At 38.2% G+C, this 20,245-nt stretch overlaps 1 protein-coding gene across 1 annotated transcript; it reads right to left on the bottom strand.

The window, feature by feature from the left end:
* Positions 1 to 234: 234 nt before the first annotated feature.
* cilk1 (ciliogenesis associated kinase 1) lies at positions 235 to 20,203 on the bottom strand. The gene is made up of 14 exons (XM_002934866.5): positions 20,114 to 20,203; positions 14,900 to 15,141; positions 14,581 to 14,635; positions 13,971 to 14,092; positions 13,276 to 13,355; positions 11,865 to 11,997; positions 11,278 to 11,449; positions 9,825 to 9,992; positions 8,692 to 8,991; positions 6,853 to 7,040; positions 5,619 to 5,764; positions 5,093 to 5,224; positions 4,628 to 4,741; positions 235 to 3,215 (listed from the first exon to the last, which is right to left on the bottom strand). The coding sequence occupies exons 2-14, from the start codon at positions 14,998 to 15,000 to the stop codon at positions 3,055 to 3,057; spliced, it is 1,872 nt and encodes a 623-aa protein (XP_002934912.3). The 5' UTR covers positions 15,001 to 15,141; positions 20,114 to 20,203; the 3' UTR covers positions 235 to 3,054.
* Between the last annotated feature and the right edge of the window lie 42 nt (positions 20,204 to 20,245).

The following is a 20,245-nucleotide window of genomic DNA, read 5'->3' as shown; positions in this document are numbered from 1 at the left end:
GAGTTCTTTTGTTATATGGCATTTGTGTTTCCTTGTGGTTTTTTAGTCACCACATGCTGCATTTTCTTGAGCTTGACACGTTCAGAACAGAATAGCACTTAGGTGCATTTAAAATTATACAAAATGAGCCTTTAGGAAGTACGGGGAGGGAGAAATTGACTAGATATATCAGGAACTGATGGTTTGAAAACAGCAATTCCATCAAACAATCTAGTAATGAGCAGTCACTATCAGTTTAATAGAAATATTTTTTTTTATTGAAAAGTGAAACTAGTAGAAAAATTTATGCATGTAAATGCAAAACAATATCTCTTGTAGCAACCATAATACAACCGTAAACTTGTATTTAAAATATAAATGGTCATTATACCTCTGAATGCATTACTGTTTCTGCTTTAGCAATGTTTGTGCATCTGTAAACATCAGCTTCCAAGATCTGCTGAGATTTTTTTTTAGCTTCCAAAAGCTGCAGAGCATGGCTTGACACCATTTAAACTGTTTATAGAGAAACAAACAAAAAAAGTCATGAGGCATTCCTTCATGTTGGCGCAATGGAAAGCAAAACACAAGTTTGGCACTATATTGTTTACATTGCCAAGCTACCTATGAAAATATTATATTAGCAAATGGCACTACAAATCATTTCTTCAATAATTAGATCAGGGGGTGTGAGGATTTCCCTGTGGCACATAGATGCTAACTTACTGAAATATAACAACAGCTTGTACACATAGCATTTTTCATCCTGCCGTGGATTTTTCCTGTGTTCCACCACAGGGGGGTGCAGGACGAAACACAAATTTATTTTTTCATATCTGCCCATTATGACATAAGCGCCTAACGCAGGTGAATGGATCATGTTGAATTCCATCTGCGTTTGGCTCTTCAATGCTCCTGTGCCACTACGGGCAGACAATAAAGAAAGAATTGCACTTCCCTGCATTGGAATGCAGGAAAAATCCACAGAGAAATGCCCGTGTGTACAACATAGAATAAGAACTCTGCATACTAAGGGGCGTATTTATTAACATTGGACAGAAACATCACTTGTGATGTTGCCCAACCATCAGCAATTAGAAAACAAAAGGAAAGATCTGATTGGTTGCTATGGGCAATATCACCAGTGATGTTTATTTCGAGTGTAAATAGATATGCCCCTAAGTGCACAGTAGTAGGGGCTTAAAGCATACTATAGCCAAGCCAATAACACGGTGAGTAATGCCATGCCTGATGTAACGCCCACTCATATCTGGTAAAAATATAATGCATGCACTAAGTTAGGGTCGTAGAACCACGTATAACAATTGCCCATACATGAAATGTGAATTGCCCATACATTAAATGTGTGCAGAAATGTGCTCATATAAGTGATTAAACAAGAAGCACACACCCCTGTTCACTATGATATGAATGAAGTACATACTAATTGCCTGTTATTATTTGCACCTTCTCAAACAGGCAGCAGACCTGCAAATTTCTCCCATAGAAAAGTGGCTATAGAGGAACTGACCCCGCAGTCTGGGCCCCCCTCCCCGCTACCACAGATTCTGCTTCCTCTATAGTTACACCACTGCATAGATGGTGTTTATTGTTTCAATTGTTTCAGGACAAGCTGTTTTCAGGGCAGATGTGGGAAGAGGAGGCAGTTTATCAGTAGTCTGTAAATTTGATTACCTACCTATCAGATTTTGGTACAGTCATTGGCTTTCCCCAAAATGTCAAATAATTGTTACTTTACAACAAAAGGAAATAAGTGTAGTTAGGGATACTTGTTCATAAGGAGCTGCTGGCTGCATTTCACGTGGATAAACCAACTTTGTCACAATTCTACAATGTGGGGACTCACTTAAAGGGTCAGGCCACATACAAAAGCAGAGTATACCTACATATCCTGCTATCTATCTTGATTTACATATGCCACAGTCAGCCATTTTTCCCCATTCAGCCTACTGCACCAAAGGCACAGGGTCAAATTTCCACCTCTGTTAATAAACAAAGGCCTAGTCACCTGCAAACAGTCTGAATAACTGTCAGCAAACAAAAAAAAGTGGGTTTAATATTCAAATGATATATTGTGCTAGTATGTACTCTTTATAGGAATTACTTTAGTAAGGTACTCTTCTGTATATGAACACATCATATACTTTAAGTCTGGACCCATGGCACAACTCCATCACTACTGCAATAACCAGCATTGCAGGGAATACAGTCTTGTCAGGCAGAGATCTTGTCAGGCAGTTTGCTCTACCAAAGTCACGTAGCAAAATGATATATTTATTATATGGACTCCCTTGCCTTTTCTATACATAAAAAAAATGTAATTCCCTAATGCATGTCACTGGTTCAAAAACCAACTAACAAAGCAAAGCAGGGATTATACGCTTAAATAGTTTTCTTTATAAAAATACATACAAGTGAATAGTACAAAAACTAAATGGTAAATCGTACTTATGATTCAGACACAACGTGAGTTATATTCCATGAGATTGGTTGCCCCCCTTGGCTGGTAATGCTATATTTCAGTACTTTAAGGCACTAATATAACTATGACTTGCTCTAGTATGGAGCAAGCTACAATTAAGTGTTGCGGTGGCTGAAAAGAGAGAGGGGCAATGCCATATAATCCCAAGGGCTGAGTCAGTGCAATGTGACAAGTTGTCCTTAATTTACTCAGAAAGATCTGCTGTGCGGAGCTAGACCAGCAATGTAGAGCAGAAACTCAAAAGGAAACTGACCCCGATCAGTTTAAATACTTCAGTTTTTCTTGTAAGACTTTTTGCCAGTTTAGTGGGAACAAAACATGACATCTAAGACACCACTGTTCAATAGCTTAATGAACACATATTGTAAATAAAAACAGTAATAAAATAAGAGTCTGAATAAAAGTTTTCAACAGGGAAAGACATCTGGATAAAAAAAAACAAACAAAAAAAAAAAAAAAAAAACAGCCAAATAATCTCTTTCTCCAGCTCCACAGAAAGAAATGTAGACCTCTGTTCCGAAATGCATGGTTGGCACTGACCAAAAAAAAAAAAATTTAAAAAGTTCTCAGTTTTACGATCTGTGCCCTCCATATTTGGAAAGCCAGTCTGTTCTTCCATGAACTGGAAACACAGGAGGTGCTGGTTTGGATGTCAGCCTCTGTGTGCCTTTGGAAGGTGAACGAAAAGAAGGAGGACCAAGAAATGATCCAACAGACCTCAGGGATCCATAATCTAGACAGGAAGATGACAGGATGCATACATTAGTGTACTGAAAAATACATGCATCTGTGAGTGCTCACATTTAACACTCTCTTGCAATGGGATTTACAAAGATTGGCTCTATTTCATATAGCTACAAAAAGGCACACTAACACCCAATGCAAAAATAATTCACAATAACATTACAATATGTTTGAGAAAGGAGGCCCCTTAGAACATTTTGATGTTGTGGCACCCCTTGGAATACAGCTACATGTTTGTATGTATTAGTGAAGAAAAAAAAGGAAAGTGAAGTGCTGTGTAAATTAGTTTGCAATAAACACTTACTTGCTGAAAGAACAGTTAAAGGGGAACTAAAATCTATAATGAATAGTGCAGGAAATGCTGCATTTTATATAATGAACTTAAGGTACTGGCACAGAGTAGTTCAACAGCACTGTAACAGTAATAATCCATACCTTCAAAGTTCAGCAGATCTTAGTGTGGTTTGAGCTGCTTTTAAAGTTCAGGTAAATTCTAAATTTTTCTACCATGTATATAAGTCAGGCACATCTGCGCCACCCAAACAGTATCATTTATACTCTATGTATCCCCCCCACCAAAAAAAGAGCACAGTTAAAGCATAGTTTTTCTATGGTAACCAGCAATGCCATCTCTTCACTGGTGGCTAGAGTGAAGAGAATAATGTTTGGTAATCTGAGCTGAGATTGACTGTTTTAGCTAGGAAGTGAGCATGCCCAGTAGCCAACAGCCAAAGTAAATTCCCAAGGGAGGGGGGCTGAGTGGGTTAGAGGAGGAGAAAGAAACCCAAGTGATTAAAGGGTGGTTCACCTTTAAGTTAACTTTTCGTATATAGAATGGCCAGTTTTAAGCAACTTTTCATTTGGACTTCATTATTTATTTTGTACAGTTTTTGAATTATTTGTCTTCTTCTGACTCTTTGCAGCTTTCAAATGGGGGTCAATGACCCAAGCAGCCAAAAACTATTGCTCTGTGAGGCTGCAATTTTATTGTTATTGTTACCTTATATTACTTATCTTTCTGTTCAGCCCCTCTACTATTCATATTCCTGTCTCTCATTGCAACTCTACCTTAGGGTCCCAATTAGCTTAGCAACCAGGGACTTGCTAGCAACCAGATAACAGCTAAAATTTCAACCTGGAGAGCTGTTGGAAAAATAATTAAAAAACTACAAATAAAAAATGAAGACCAATTGCAAATTGTCTCAGAATATCGCTCTCTACATCAGTGATCCCCAACCAGTGGCTTATCAGCAACATGTTGCTCCCCAGTGGATGTTGCTCTCAGTGCCCCCAAACCAGGTAGTTATTTTTGAATTGCGTGCGTGCATGTGGTAGGCACCAGAAAAGAAAGATAAGTTCAGATTTTTGCAGTGGTGTCTTTATATACTTCTGTTTACTCACTGGGAGTTGGATCTGTAAGTGGAGCTAACTGCACCTTCTGCCCAATATAGCCAATATCTTTTTTCAAAAAGGCTGGCAGATAACTAGAAACTGGGTCACTGCTTCCTTTCTGACCTTGAAGACAAAAAAAAAAAAGAAAACATAAAACCTGTTACACAAAAGCACACAACATACTGGAGACGTATAGTTTAATTATGCCTATAATTGCTGTATTATAGCATTGGTTGGGTTTTTTTTCTGCCATGTGAGAAATTGTTGATAATACATTTCATGTATAGATTCACACAACACAATTGCACAATACATAAAAAAAAAAAAAAAAAAAAAAGAATCTATATTTGATGTTGTACTGACAAAATGAATAATTTTGTGGTACATACAAGATAAACACAAAAGTGTTTAACATTTACTAAGAAGCTGTTTAGTGTTCGTAAAAACGTTAAAAGTGTACTATTTCACCCCTACCTGAAAGCCTGCTATTGGTCTCAGATGCCAAGCCCAGTGGCTTAATGGGCTGAAGAGGAATTGGCCACGGATTTGAAACATTTGTAGAATCACTGCTTGAGGATTTGCCTGCACTGTTGTTGATAGTAAGACCTGCAAATTCAAGGGACACCAATTGTCACCAGAAACCAGCAGTAACCTTTTCACTGGATTTGTCTTTTGTAGATCAAGAATAAACATGAATAAACATCAACATGAACAGACACAGACAGAAAACCTAGAAAGCATAACATAAAGGGCAGTAAACTGCTGGTTTGTTTTCTGTGAAAATTGATAAGAACCTTTGTTATTTAGACCTTTTACAGATGGACATTATTTTCTGCGTTCAGACTCATCTAGTTCCTATTCACCTGCGTTCAGCACTTGCCTGCTCCCTACTAATAGAACAGACTGGACAAGGAAAGCAAACTTAAAAAAAAAACCACACTGCCTTATTTAATATTTTAAACAATTTTATAAAATATGGTAAAGATGATTATACACTGACCAGGCAAATAGCGGGAGTGCTTTAAGTAATGTTGTTTTGCTGCCGAGGCTCTTCTGGAAGTAGCAGAATCTTGCTGAGCGAACGAGTTGAGTTCTGACCCAGCAGAACCATTGTCTGCATTCTTTAAATCCACTATACTTTTAAAGCTGCTCAAAGACAAAACATGAGTTTCTGTTAACTTTTTAAGCAAAATCACAAGTTAAATGAAAAATAAATTAACATATAACATAAACAGGGTTCTCTTCATTGGTTTGTCCCACAATATTACAGCTAGCAATTACTGCATGCATGTGAGATTTTACACCACATTTACAGAGAGTGCAAAGGGATTAAGCATTCATTCTCTTTTCCACCGATGGAGACATTCATATCTGGAAAAAGTATGAGGTTATGCAATAAAATTATGTTAGAGGAGCCTTTACAACAGATGGCAGAGCATCTCATTGCAATAATTAGGTAAGATTTTTTAGACTCATACATCGGTTCTGAGCAAAAGAACTACAGAACAAAAACAGCCCAGGGTTTATACAGACTTTGTAACAGTAGCATATGTCATAAGACACGTTATGAGCATAGGTGTTACCAGTTTACCAGTATACGCCCATAGAAAAATCTGTTCACAGCACAGAAAACAAGGTCTTTGCCAAATAGGTGGTTTTGTCTTCAAGGCTATAATTGATGTAACTAGGCTATCTTGAGAACAGAATCCTTCCACACACAGAATGTATTCCTTATCACTGGAAACCTGTTATCCAGAGAGCTCTGAGTCCAACTCCCAGAGACTCCATTTTAATTAAATAATCCAAAATTTTAAAAACACAACTTTTCTTTGCCATAAAAAAAAAGTACCTTGTATTTGATCCCAACTAATCTATATTAATTAATCCATATTGGAGGCAAAACTATTCTGCTGGGTTTATTTCAATTTCAGTGTTTTTTTTAGTAGTTAATTATGAATAGAAACCCTATCTGGAAAACTCCAGGTCCCAAGCATTCTGCTTAAACAGGTCCATACATATATCTCAAATACAATTTCCTATACTAGGCTGAACGTAAGCAGTATTAGGACAGCTAGCTCCTTGCTGTGTCTTTTAATGCTGTATAAACTTAAACGTGGCCCTTTGGTGTTGATGGTCCTATACACAGATAGTATTTGATTTGGTTTAGAAGCCCTGCGTATGAGGTATATCCTTTGCAATGTAATCAATGTGGGGGAATTAGTAAATGACATTACCTGTGGACTGCATCCTCATTTTGTTTTTCATTCTGTTTAATCTCAGTTCTAGGATTTGAAAAATGGACATCGTCATCGGAGTCATCCCATTCATCAGATCCCTTGATTGTTTTAGTAACATGACCCCATCTTCTTCTGGTCTTTAAATTCAGCTCCCCATTAGCACTCTCTGTATCAGAGGCGGCTTTCTGGAATCATGACACAAAAGCTAATGTCACTGTTGTCCTGGGATAAATAATTCTGTAGAACAGTAGTGCGTGTCTCCGCCTGAAACCCCTGGGTTGGCAAATTGCAGGCCAACAATTTATTCCTTGGGTGAGTTGTGGGCCGAGGACCTTCAGCACCAGCTTAGTGATCCACTCCAGCCCACCTCCTGTTTACATCCCCCAGCGGCCAGATTAGTTTATGTACTGGTGTGCGCTCACCTCCTTTGGTGAAGACAATTAAAATTGTATTTTCATTGTTTTATGTATTATAAGTAGACTGGTGGGTCACTTATGAATTGTAGTTATAAAGTACTATATGAACTAAAGTTTTTTTGATTCCACATATCAATTTAATTTACTTATATAATTCCCTTTGTTTGTTGGTTAGCCACCAACAAGTGAAATAGAACAATACAGTGAGTTAGTATGTTAATGATGTCAGAGATGGGGGGTATATTAAAGATGGCAGCACAGCAGTGGGGTGAGGGTGTGTTAGGGTTAGCACAATGCAATAAATTGTTGATCCACATCACTATTATAGCAAGAATGTCAGACTCTTGTCAGAATGTTCTGTTTCTGACATTTTGAAAGTGTTCTTGATACAAAAAATAATGGCCTTTAATAATTTCAAATATTACTAGATTACAAATGAAACATACAAGTATGCCATACGTTTCATTATTTGCTAGCAGATATAGCTTGAAAACAATTATTCCATGTGCATAACCAGTGATTTAAATGTTACTGTAGCAAACAGTAGCTATTCCAGATAAAATACAAGGGCAAACAGATTCATGCTGATAGATTTAACTTGCTTTCACTGGCCGATTCAAGCATGGGTATGATTATCACAACTGAAACACAGCATCCTTAAATTGTTTGCAGTAGGGAAAAAGTTGGATTAAGAAAGCCCTCTGATTATATTTAAAAAAATAAATAAAAATGTTAGAAGCAGTGACTAGCGTTTGGGTGTTTTTTTTCATGTTGATGACAATTGATAAGAATGTAAGGAACAAATATATTCTTAGTGAGAATCAGGGCTGTATTTCATTCAAGTGCCTTGTATTCATAGAAGGAGCTGCGCCAAATGGTTGCTTAAGTCTTTAGATATAATCGACAATCCCTTTTTTAAACAGAGAAAATGGATGCTGAGGCCTTACTTAATTTTCTTATGAGGTTATGATATGTAAAGGCATGAGCCTTTTTTTTAATGGAAAGGGACAGCCTGCAGTTTGGTTTAGGCTGTTTGTAAGTTTTGTTGCCAGGAAATGTGTGCTACCTGCAAACGACAAATTGCCGGCAATACATTGGCATCTAGAACAATGAAATCACTGTGGGTAAAAGACATCAATCAGGCAAAGACTTGTGTGTTTTACATTGTTCTGGGTGATCAGGTGATTTCAAGCCTGTGGTAACAAACCAGCCCAAATCAGCTCATTTTTAAGTTATCTGGTAACTAAACAGTTAAATGAATTGAGATTATATGCACACAAAAGTGAAAGTTATACTAACTGAAATCTAATGAAAACCTACAATAATGCTCTAAAAATAAATAATATTGTTATTTTAATTTACATAATAATTGAATTTACTAAAACCCACCACCATTAAATCAAAACCAATGTATCCTGACCTGTGGTACTCTGGTACTTAATGCAGGCAGATGTGGTTGACCCACTTTGTCCTTCTCTTGAGAAAGACTGAATGGCTCGGTCCAGGATGGACTTTGTTTAAAAGGATTGGCATATGGTTGACTTGGCTGAAATGCTCGTGATGGCAGTCGATGCTTTGGTGGTGGCCGAGTTGGAGGCACAGGTTTGATTTGAAGCGAAATTTGTTTTTCATGAGGTTCTTTTTGCTGTTTGGACAACTCATGTATTCGAGGTGATGTTCCTAGCGTCTGTCCTACTTGAAAGTAAGAATACCGAAGAGCCTGAAATCAATAAAGAAAATAAAAAATTAATTATAAGCAATTTCTTCTTAGGAGTATAAAAAAAAAATCCAAAAATCTGCCAAGTATTGTAATTCCAAACTAAGATTTTATTGACATTCCATGTATTCCATTTAACAACCAATTGTTTAGGTTAGACCAAACAACAAACCTATAAAATGTTTTAGACTTATGTTACAACTAACTGAATTCATGTTTGTGAGGTTCCATAATAAGACTAGCAGCGAACCAATGTCCCAAGTACTATTTTGACAGTAACGACATTATACAAATATACTGTTACTGCATAAAACAGTTTGGGAATGTTAGATCAATCATCATAAGATATCAAAGTAATGATCTGTAAGTTAGATTGACATAAAAAGAGAGGAGGGCTTCTAAGGCTAATGTCCCACAGAGAGATTAGTCGTTTTGATTTTAGAGTGAGTTCCACTAACAAGTTGTTCGTTTTGTCTCTAAATAAGGAACAATATGAATCTCCAGTACCTAAACCGATGATACGACTTTGAATTGCATATCACTCTGAAACTATTGGAATCACTGAAAGGAAAACCTATTGGGCAGGAAGTTGCTGCGACTGTATGCAAATTGCCCCATTATGCCGGGGAATATGACGTGCTGATTTGTTGGAAATAGAATCGCTCCGTTGTTGAAATCTCTAGTAAGCACATGTTAGGAAAAGACGAACGACATGTCGCTGCCACTCACTTTTTAAAAATCATACCTACTAATCTCCCCGTGGGACATTAGCCGAACAGTTCTGAAACAAAGCCAAAAGGACAAGGAAACCTTCACTATAGGCACCTATTGCTCACTTGGCTTGCAGTTGGCCTCTTCTTGGGATCCCACTGTAGCATGTCTCGCATGACTTGGATCCCATCTGCACAAGCATTTGGAATCAAGGTTTTTAGGTTGCTGGGTACACAATGGGCCCAGCGAAAATTCATTGCAGAAGCAAGCTGGAAACCTTCAAACCAATCATTCTGCAAAAAAAATATAAGTAATTATTTTACCAATAGAATGAAACACCCTCTACAAGTGAATATGAAGGTGCGATTCCATAATTTGAGGCTTACTGTCAAAAGTCCCTTTATAATCTCATTTTATCCATATCTCATGCTTGTTTCCATAATATTACACATTTTAAAAAGATTTGTGCTGCAGTGCCAATGTTTACTTTTATTTATCACAGCCCTTCCTACCTACCAAAACTTAGGTAGAAGTGGTAACACATGAGACTGGGCTAAAGACATCAGGGTGCTAGCAGTTAATTTGCACATTACAGATCTAAGTAAGATGATCCCCATGGTTTATAAGGGAAAGCACTGAGCACAACTATGCTACAGCTTCTACCATCTACCATCACTTTGATGTACTCCACCACTTACACTGAATGATATTGCATGCTTAGAAAAGATTTCCAGAATTCAAACATTTCAAAGTTAAATATATGCGTTATGCCTCTGCAGATGTGGTTGTAATTAGAATGGTTGCATGTCCAGTCTTGTGTATAGCAAGCTAGTATAAAGGCTGGCTTTGGACAGGCGATGCAGTCTAGTTACAGCTGGATTAGATTTGCCAAGTTATAATTACCTCCAACTTGGTTCAACAGAGTCTTAAGGTGGCCACACACGTGGCAATTTCTGATCTTACAATCGGCCACTAAACGTTCAGGGCTGAAACGGCAGATAAGGAGGTAGAAACAATAGCATTTCTATCTCTTTCTGCCGATTCAGCCCTGAAGGCAGATTTTGATCAGGCGCCTTCTATGGCGCCCAATCAAAATATTTTAACCTGGCCGATCGGCGAGTCGACCGATATCAGCAGCCTCCACTGATATTTAGAAATAATAACTGCTAAGGGCTCTCCTGTTGCAGATTATGGCTAACATGTTAATAACATCAGTTTATAACCATCTGTAACTTCACTGCTAATATCGAATAGTGTAAAAGGATATTCCCAATACATGAGGTTTAAGACTAAGAAGTACTGGAGAGAGCACTAGAAGTGTTTTTCAAAGTAGAGAAAATAAACTCCACAACATGTAATAGGTATCATGCATGAAATATGAAAGTGCTGCAAATACTTTCAACTGCTTTTTACCAGGTAAAGGGCCTTTTCCAAAACAGCTTATATCTGCCACAATAAAATTTACCTCTGTATTTTCTCCATGTGCATTTGGAAATTGGACATTTTGGATGCAAAATGGATCCGCCAATAGCAGTGGCAGGACCAATGTAAATATCAGTTTAGGAGAACATATCATACCTTCTTTGGAGTTCCCAGCACTTGACAAATTTTGAAAATGGTATCAACTTCGCTGGAGCCTGGAAAAAGTGGCCTAAGTGTGTAAATTTCAGCCATGATACAGCCAACTGCCCAAATATCTATAGGGGAGTTATAGTTTGTGGCTCTAAGGAGAACCTCAGGAGCTCTATACCTGTAAGAAAGGTTCAGATATGTTTAATCACACTTGTTTCCCGCGCAAACGTTATACCAGAAAAGGTATAGGGACTATGTAATGTAATACAGCTGTATAAAAAGATAATTAGTACTAATTATTAATATATATGTAAAACGACAACTTAGGCAAATGTCACATGAAAAACATGAGTTGCTTAATGTGTTATTTTAGCAATGATTTATTCAAGTGCTGGGGAAAACAAATAGCCAGCCAGCACTGCAAGCTAAAAAGCAAAGTCAAGCTCACAAGTAAGGGTTGATTCAGATGATTTGACAACCAAATAAAAATCATAGGCATCAAAGTGACTGAAAACTCCTCATATGCCATTGCTCAAATAAACTAAGACAGATAGCTCTCTCTAGCATTTGGTTTATAGAAAAAAATATTTTACCATCTGGTTGACACATAATCAGTGTATGGTGGCCTTGATCTAGTTTCTCGAGCTAGTCCAAAATCTGCAATTTTCACAAGTTCAGGTCCCATGCAAAGGAGGTTCTCAGGTTTTAAGTCTCTGTGAAAAAACCCTGAAATAAAACAGAGAAACAGTTATTTTTGTACCTCAAAACATTCAATGGCATCTAGTTTGTTTGTGTAGTACGAAGAAGACCCTTTGGAGCAAGTAAAAAAATAAAAAGAAATAGTTATTTAAGTTAGATACTTGTACGTGCTCTTTCTTAATGAAGTGAGAATTTTTTCATTTTTTTTTTTTTTTTTTCAAATATTCCACTCAGTTTAAAAAACATCCTTATGGAAGCGTCTCTTACTTATTTCTATATGTTATTAATGATTGAGGAGCTTGGTGCAGTATGCAACATAAGTACAATTTTTGGGTAACTACGGCAGGGATGGGATATAACTGCAGTCATATCCCAGGGGTTTTCCATTAGTCATCCTAGTGCTACATGCACCACAATATTATGTGCAATACTGCAAACTACCTATAACTAGACACAGAGAATTACTCCTAACCATTATTTTTAAGTGGTGTAGCCAACATCCAAAGGGGTCTGGCCCAAAGCTATACATTTCACTGAGGTAGGCCACAGATTTGGGACAAGTTCACCCAATTTAGTCAAGAAACTTTGATGGCTCAGGGGCTGAACTGCATGAAGGACTATATTTATGTAAAGCTTAATTCTATTGCTCTATTTATATAGCGGACAGTCTGAATGATCTCAACAGTAGTGAAGAGGAGTTGTCGCTCCTGTTAATTTTCTTAGCTGCTGGTGCTCCTTGCCCTGCCAAATAAGTTGTATCTACAGATGAAATTTCTAGTTTTGACATTTCACCTGTGATACAAAAGTATTGCAGATTTGTCAAAACTGGTTCCCAATGTCATACATGTCCAGACAGCTGGGAATATAGTTGAAATTGGCCAAAATCCCCAAGCAATCTTGCCATGTATAGCCAACTTTAGAGAACCATCAATACACAATTTGTTATTGTAATTATCTTAGACTCAGGGTAGAAGAAGAAAGTTTTGTGTAGCATATTTTCTTGGCCAAGCAAGCCATTTTCAGTAATGGGAAGCACAAACTGTAAACATCAGCTCTTTTAGTTAGTTGGCTATCTAAGAAAGGCTTTTTATCTGCCGTATGCTAGTATCTTGGCGTTTATATAACTGGAAAAACTTGGATGGCACTGATAAAGAGATCTATGAAGATCTTAGGCATGCTGGAGCCATAAAATTTTTTTATAGGACCATGTACAAACCACACGCCCTTCCCTGGTGTATTTCACATCTTGTACAGTATCAATCTGTATGGCTGATGCTTAAAATCATAAATGATCGACAAACATACCGTATTTGTGTATATATGCAAGCCCTTGAAGAATTTGGTACATAATATTCCTGATAATAGATTCCGGAAATAATTTGTTCCTGTAAAGAAAAGAAAGAAAACTGAAACACTATCAAAGGGGGGATCATGAAAATATCTGAAAGGTTGTAAGAAAGGGTTAGGGCAGTGATCCCCAACCAGTGGCTCCCTACCAATGTTGCTTATTAATCCCTTTAATGTTGCTCCCAGTGGCTTCAAAACACACACGCGAAAATTTTCGCACGTGTGTTAAAATCTGTTATTGTGAGTTAAATAACGCAAAGAACATCGCTTCTTAATTATGACACGTGTCCTTTTAGTGAATCGAGCGTTAAGTCGCAAAAAATAAGAAGCGATACAAATTTTAACGCATGCTATAAATAGCGCTCATTTTATCATCCTTTAGTGAATCTGCCCCATGATCTCTTACGAGACCACTACATTAAAGAATATTGTTTGAATGACAGAAATGAAAAGTAGGTACTCATGTAAACATGCATAGTCCTTGTTTCAATTTGTATATTGTCTGGTTTTATTATTTTTTTTTTTAATAATTGTTGATCTGGTCCAAATTATGATTGCTGTGCGAACTGATGCCATTTTTTTGTCTGCATACCCCAAATGGTTAATGGCCTGTAGCAGAGGAAAATACCAGGATGGGCCAAACTCATACATACCGATCTTTCATTAGCTGGTAGAGATTTTCCTTCATATACTCAAAAACAAAGTAGAGTTGGTTATTTTCTCTTATGACTTCCTTTAGCTTTATGACATTTGCATGATTCAGTTTCTTCAGCGACTAAACAAAAAAAATGAAACTAATTATAGATAAAACAAAAAATATAATAAGACAAAATGCTTCTTTACATTGGAGTACTTAATAAGCTACCACTAAGCTATCAACAAGTTTTGCTTTTTCAAAGAAATGAAGGTGAAATATTCGTGCTTCTTAAGCTTTCTCAGATGACACTAACCAACCTAAAAATTGGCTGTAAAATAGGTTATGCAATTCATTTCACTTAATATTTTCTATTGTCAGAGGAAATGTCATTCTATTCAGAATGGGAGCTGGTTAAGCCAACTCTTATGTCTGTGAATATTATGAATTAACTTCTTCAGCACATGTTGAGGATTCAGACTGGAGATGTAACAGTCAAGAAAGTTTTTATAAATCATAGAATAGATCCAACCAAGAGTCCTTCTGGATTTACCCGTTTTAATCTTAGATAAATCTGCTATCGAGTATTCCCTTATTCAATGTTTTTAATTTACCAAAAAAGCATCTACCTTTACTTCACGAAGATTCATGCATTCATCCCAGGAGTAGAATTTCCTTTTCATTCTAATGTATGCAAAAACACACATATAAACATCATATACAACTGAAGAACCTTTTGCCTATTGCTGGAAAAGACATGGGAACATCTAGGCACATGCAGTCAGAACAGCTAGGCAGTGCAGAAGTACAGAAAGGGAAGAAAGATTAGTAATAGTTAGACAGGAAGAAGACTAAAGAGTTCACTTTTCACATGGGTGTAACACAGCTTGGGCAACAATTATAGTTAACTTTCATTTTTGCTGATTCCAGAGAAACAAATAACCTTACTTCTTAATGGCCACAAGCTCTCCTGATTCCACACTCCTCCCAAGAATGACAGAGCCATATGTTCCATCTCCAAGTTGTTTGACTGTTGTATATCGATTCATGTTGACTAAACTGTAGATGGTGGACCATTTCAATAAGGTGTGGTTGACCTTCTGTCAACCCATTTAACCCCGGGTTATGCTACTGTATATGGTGCAGTGCAGACTTCAAGCGGAAACACGAACATTACAGGTGTTTCAGTTCTTCAATGAGAAACAAAAGAAAAATTTAAAAAATAAACATATAACCAACACTGTATGAGCAGGCCCATGCTAACATAACAAATGGTTTTTATGTAATTGCAGTTTAAAGAAAAATTAGTTTATTCCTTTTAGTCCTCTGGCTCTGACTCTTGAAACAATGTAGCAGAAGACTGCTTCCCCCAGTTTTGTAAATCAGCCGGTTTCTGCTATTACAGGTATGGGATCCATTATCTCGAAACCCATTGTCCAGAAAGCTCTGAATTATGGAAAGCCTGTCTCCCATAGACTCCATTTTAATCAAATGATTCAAAATTTTAAAACTGATTTCCCTTTTCTCTGTAATAAAAAGAGAACCTTGTAATTGATCCCAACTAATATAGAATTAATCTTTATTGAGGGCAAAACAATCCTTTTGGGTTTAATTAATGTTTTATTGATTTTTTTAGAAGACTTAAGGTATGGAGATCCAAATACCCTTGGTCCCGAGCATTCTGGATAATGGGTCCTATACTTGTATTATGTTTCGGAACTCAGAACCAGCAGTGCAGAAAATGCAAAAAGCCAGATACTGGTTTCAAAGTAATAAGCAGTAACTTCAAATGCACATTTTGAACGAATGTAAATTTGGAAGCTGCCTAGAATGCATTCCTCTGTATCCACAAGCATTCGTACAGGGGCAGCAAACACTTATGTACACATTTTTATCAAGGCGAGAAAGTTAAAGGAGAAGGAAAGGGTTTTACTCATTTTTTAGTATGTAATAGAGGGGCCCTGCCCCTACCTGAACGCTGAAATCATTTCTTCTAAAAATGCTCCTTTGCCCAATACGGTCCTCCCGAAGTACACACTATTTCTCCTTGTCTGCGCAGCCATGTTTTAAACATGGCGCTCCACTAGCCTCCCCGCTTGCCTCTCCCCCCCAGCACCTGTCAGCTGTCACCATTCCTCACCGCTCCTCTCCCCTCCCTGCGTCCTCTCATCCCTGCTCCTCTTCTCGCTTGCCTCTCCGCTCCAGCACCTGTCAGCTGACACCTGTCCGTCCTCACCGCTCCCCTCCCTGCACCTGCGTCCTCTTGTCCCGCTCACTGCTCCGCCCCAGCACCGCCAGCCGACACGGTTCCTCACCCCTGCTCACCTCTCCCCCTCCCAGCACCTGCGTCCTCTGGTCCCCGCTCGCATCTCCGCCCCAGCACCGCCAGCCGACATGGTTCCTCACCCCTGCTCACCCCTCCCCCTCCCTGTACCTGCGTCCTCTCGTCTCTGCTCCTTGCTTGCCTCTCCGCCTCTGCACCTGCCGGCTGCGTCCTGTAATGTCCCCAGCTGCTGGTTCTAATGGCAAATAGCGTCTCATAACCAGACGCTCGGGGGAGCGTGCCTGCTTGTGCGCATGCGTCGCCTTTAAAAGTAAGTCTCCAAGTCTTGGAAAAGAGTGATGCATTATGGGAATCTTTCTACCCAGCTCAGAGGTTTTTTTTCCTGTTTTGCTTCTGATCATCTGAACTGGAGATATATGGGGAGACTTAAGGGCACTATTGAGACAACTGAAGGTATGCCTGCATTTTGAGATTAACTCTTTATTAGCCTTTCCTTCTCCTTTAAACATATTACAAAAATACATTGTCTAATCTTTTAATTACAACAAATCTTACTTTTTATTTATAATATAGCTGTAGCAGAAAATTGTTTGCTTTCACAGGCTAGTTTTTAAATTACCTGATAGTTTAAAGGGATTCTGTCATGACTTCTATGGAGTACTTTTTATGTCTAAATTACACTCTTTACATAGCAAATAATTAATTTAAAATGTTTTTGGACCACCAAATGTATTTTTTTAGCTGTAATATTGGTGTGTAGGCAGCCATCTCAGTGCATTGTTCCTGAGTCTGAGCTTTCAGAAAGAGCAAGCGCAACACATTAGAACTGCTTTCAGGGAACCTATTGTTTCACCTACTCCCATGTAACTGAAGGAGATGGAAGCTGGACTTCCTTACTATTGAGTGCTATTCTGATATCTACTAGGAGCTGCTATCTTGCTACCTTCCCATTGTTCTGCTAATTGGCTGCTGGGGGGGGGGGGGGGGAAGGGGGTGATATCACTCCAACTTGCAGCTCAGCAATAAAGTGTGACTGAAGTTTATTAAGGGCTCTGGCACACGGGGAGATTAGTCGCCCGCGACAAATCTCCCTTGTCACGGGCAACTAACCTCCCCATCACGGGCGACTAATCTCCCCGAATTAGCATCTCGCGAGGCAACTTTGGCGATTTGCCGAAATCACCTGCGCATTAGTCGCCGTGTGCCAGAGCCCTAAAGCATGGGTCACATGGCTGTGGCACCCTGGGAAATGAAGAATATAGCTAGCCCCATTTGAAATTTCAAAATTTAATATAAAAAAATTCTGTTTGTGTTTTTGAAAAACAGATTTCAATGAAGGATTCTGCTGGAGAAGCTCTATTGACAGTATTTTTTTTAAAATAGAAATTAAGCTCTGTATAAACCCCCCCCCCCCTTTGTGATTTGGTTTATAGATAAGATGTTCACTATGGAGGGGCTTATCTGATCATCTACCCTACAAGAACCAGAAAATTGGAAAGACTGAGCTGCTGCAGTTGCTCTGTATGCACAAGAAGCAACAAAAACAGATTTTTAGGCAAAAATTGTGCCCTGTTCACTCATGTTGAACAGGGGAGTATAAAAACCATTGTGGATTGCACCTGTTTTTTTGCACTTTGCACCCTGCTCTGCACAATATAAACGACTCCCACTGTTTGTAACTGGACTGTGGACAATTACTATTGCAACTCATTCCCAGCTGTATATATATTTCTTAATCATGAAGATCTAAAATAGGCTGAACATGTGATCACACACATCCTGTTCGGTCTATAAAATCTTAGATGCATTTATTGGTCTTCAAAGACTAACGGCAAAATTTCTTAGATTACTTATTTACAGGATACAGTTTGTTTATAAAAACAAACAAAAGGAATTCTGGGAATGAATTCCAAACTCTTAAAAAAAAAAAATCCCATAGGCTACAGCTCACCCACTGGGTTTGAAGCTGAAGCCAGGACAATAGCTGATCAGATTCCCAACTACAGACCGGTTTCACACAAACACACATATGATCCTGTAATCAAAAACACAGACCAGGAGTGTTAATAGTTGATTTGTAACTCCTTGTGTAGCAAGGCTCCCCTGATTAAACACTGTTTGTTGTGCACATTTCTCACTAAGCAACAAAATGTACAATCCATAAAAAGGGATTGTCCAAAACCAACAGAGCAGTGTCAACCTGCCAACTACACAAATTACTGCAAAGCTGATAGCAAAACAATACACAATACCAGTCACACTACAGGGCCATGCTATAGAAATAGCAGCAAGACGTGAATTTAATTTGCAAAACTTTTAGCATTAAAGTGAAACAACACTATTCTACACAATGTTTCATAGGAAATGTTGTAAGCTAACAGTTAGTACCCTAAATTATCATGTATTATAATGACCCTTATTTAATTTATTTTCAGAATCTTGGTAAACAGGGACATAATTATGTTATAGTGTAAAGTGCTGTGCAGCCTACTGGCACTATATAAATTGATGAGTGAATGAATGTAAGTATGTATGTAATGTATGTATGTCTGTATTCCGTTATGCAAAACGGGCTTAATCTGCACATACACGGCAAATACAACCTGCCAACTAGGCCCCACTAGACTAAACTGGTAGCTTATTGACCAATGTATGAAGACTGCATGTCTTATATATGGCTACAAATCAGCCAGATATCTAACCTGCACGGGCACCAACTGCATTGGCCCACTGATGTAGAGCTTTCCCAACCAGTTATCATACACCCACATTATGAGCTGCTAACTGGTCAGGGGCCAATCAGATCAGAAAGATTTGACACAGCACCTGTGAACGTTCCAAATAAGCAGATCTTCACAATTCGCTGTTTAAAAAAAATATTTCATATCAAAATGTAGTCTAATGGTGAAAGAAGACTCAGCAAGTACACAGGTACTTTTGTCGATTTATGAAACAAAGTTGGTGGTATAAAGGCACAGGCAAAGCAAAACTGCAACATTTTGTATAAGGCAACCTTTCATAAGGCAGGGGTCCCCAACCTTTTAACCCATGAGCAACATTTAAATATAAAAAAAGTTGGGGAGCAACACGAGCATGAAACACGTTCCTGGGGGTGACCAAAAAGGTTGTGATTGGTTGTTTTGTAGACACTATGTGGATTGGTAGACTACAGGAGGCTCTATTTGGTAGTACCCCTGGTCTTTATACCTCTAAAACTTGCCTCCAAGTTAGAAATTCAAGAATTAAGACCAGCTTTGATGTCACTGGGAGCAACATCAAAGGGGGTGCTGAGCAACATGGTTGGAGATCACTGATATAGGGTATGACCCTAATCTCATAGCTCAAAAGCAAAACGGTTTATAGAGCTGTTCCCACAAGTGTATTTATCTACGTTTTATTGTTCAAAAGCCACAAATTGCACAAAATGTAGGTATATAATAAAGAGGTTAAATACAGGACACAATTAAATGATTGGACCCTAATAAAAGCATAGTATTTTATACACCTTTAAAACTTCAAAGGTCATACAAACCAAAATGTTATATGGTGGGATAAGTTTGTGTACCCAATTAATTATAAACAAAGCCCTTTTATGCAGAAACCTTGACAGCTATCTGGAACAAAGAATATGTGGTTTAAACTATAGACACTGGCATTTCACTGTTCAGACAAAAAATACCTTTGCTGCAGACTTTGAAAATATTTAAACTTAGCCCACTCACTGCTTGCTTTATAAATGGCACTGCCTTTCCCACCATTGCCATTTGCCTTTATTCAGTGTAAACACATACCATTCCCTAGCAGTCTTATAGTTGCAAAATGACTAAAAGAAGCTAAAGCAGTTTCCACACAAGCCCATTATAGTCGTGCAGACTTACGGACGAGCCACGAAGGACAGATGATGGGATCCTGGGAAGAAGACTATAACCATCAGAATCCCTTGGAGCCAACTGGGCATTTGGTTTAGTAGAAAAAGCAGGCTTTATAACTGCGGGTTATGGAAGGGAACC

The sequence above is a fragment of the Xenopus tropicalis genome, chromosome 5 (assembly GCF_000004195.4).
Source record: "Xenopus tropicalis strain Nigerian chromosome 5, UCB_Xtro_10.0, whole genome shotgun sequence".
NCBI classification, from domain to species: Eukaryota; Metazoa; Chordata; class Amphibia; order Anura; family Pipidae; genus Xenopus; species Xenopus tropicalis.
This window is presented reverse-complemented; position numbering and strand designations above follow the sequence as displayed.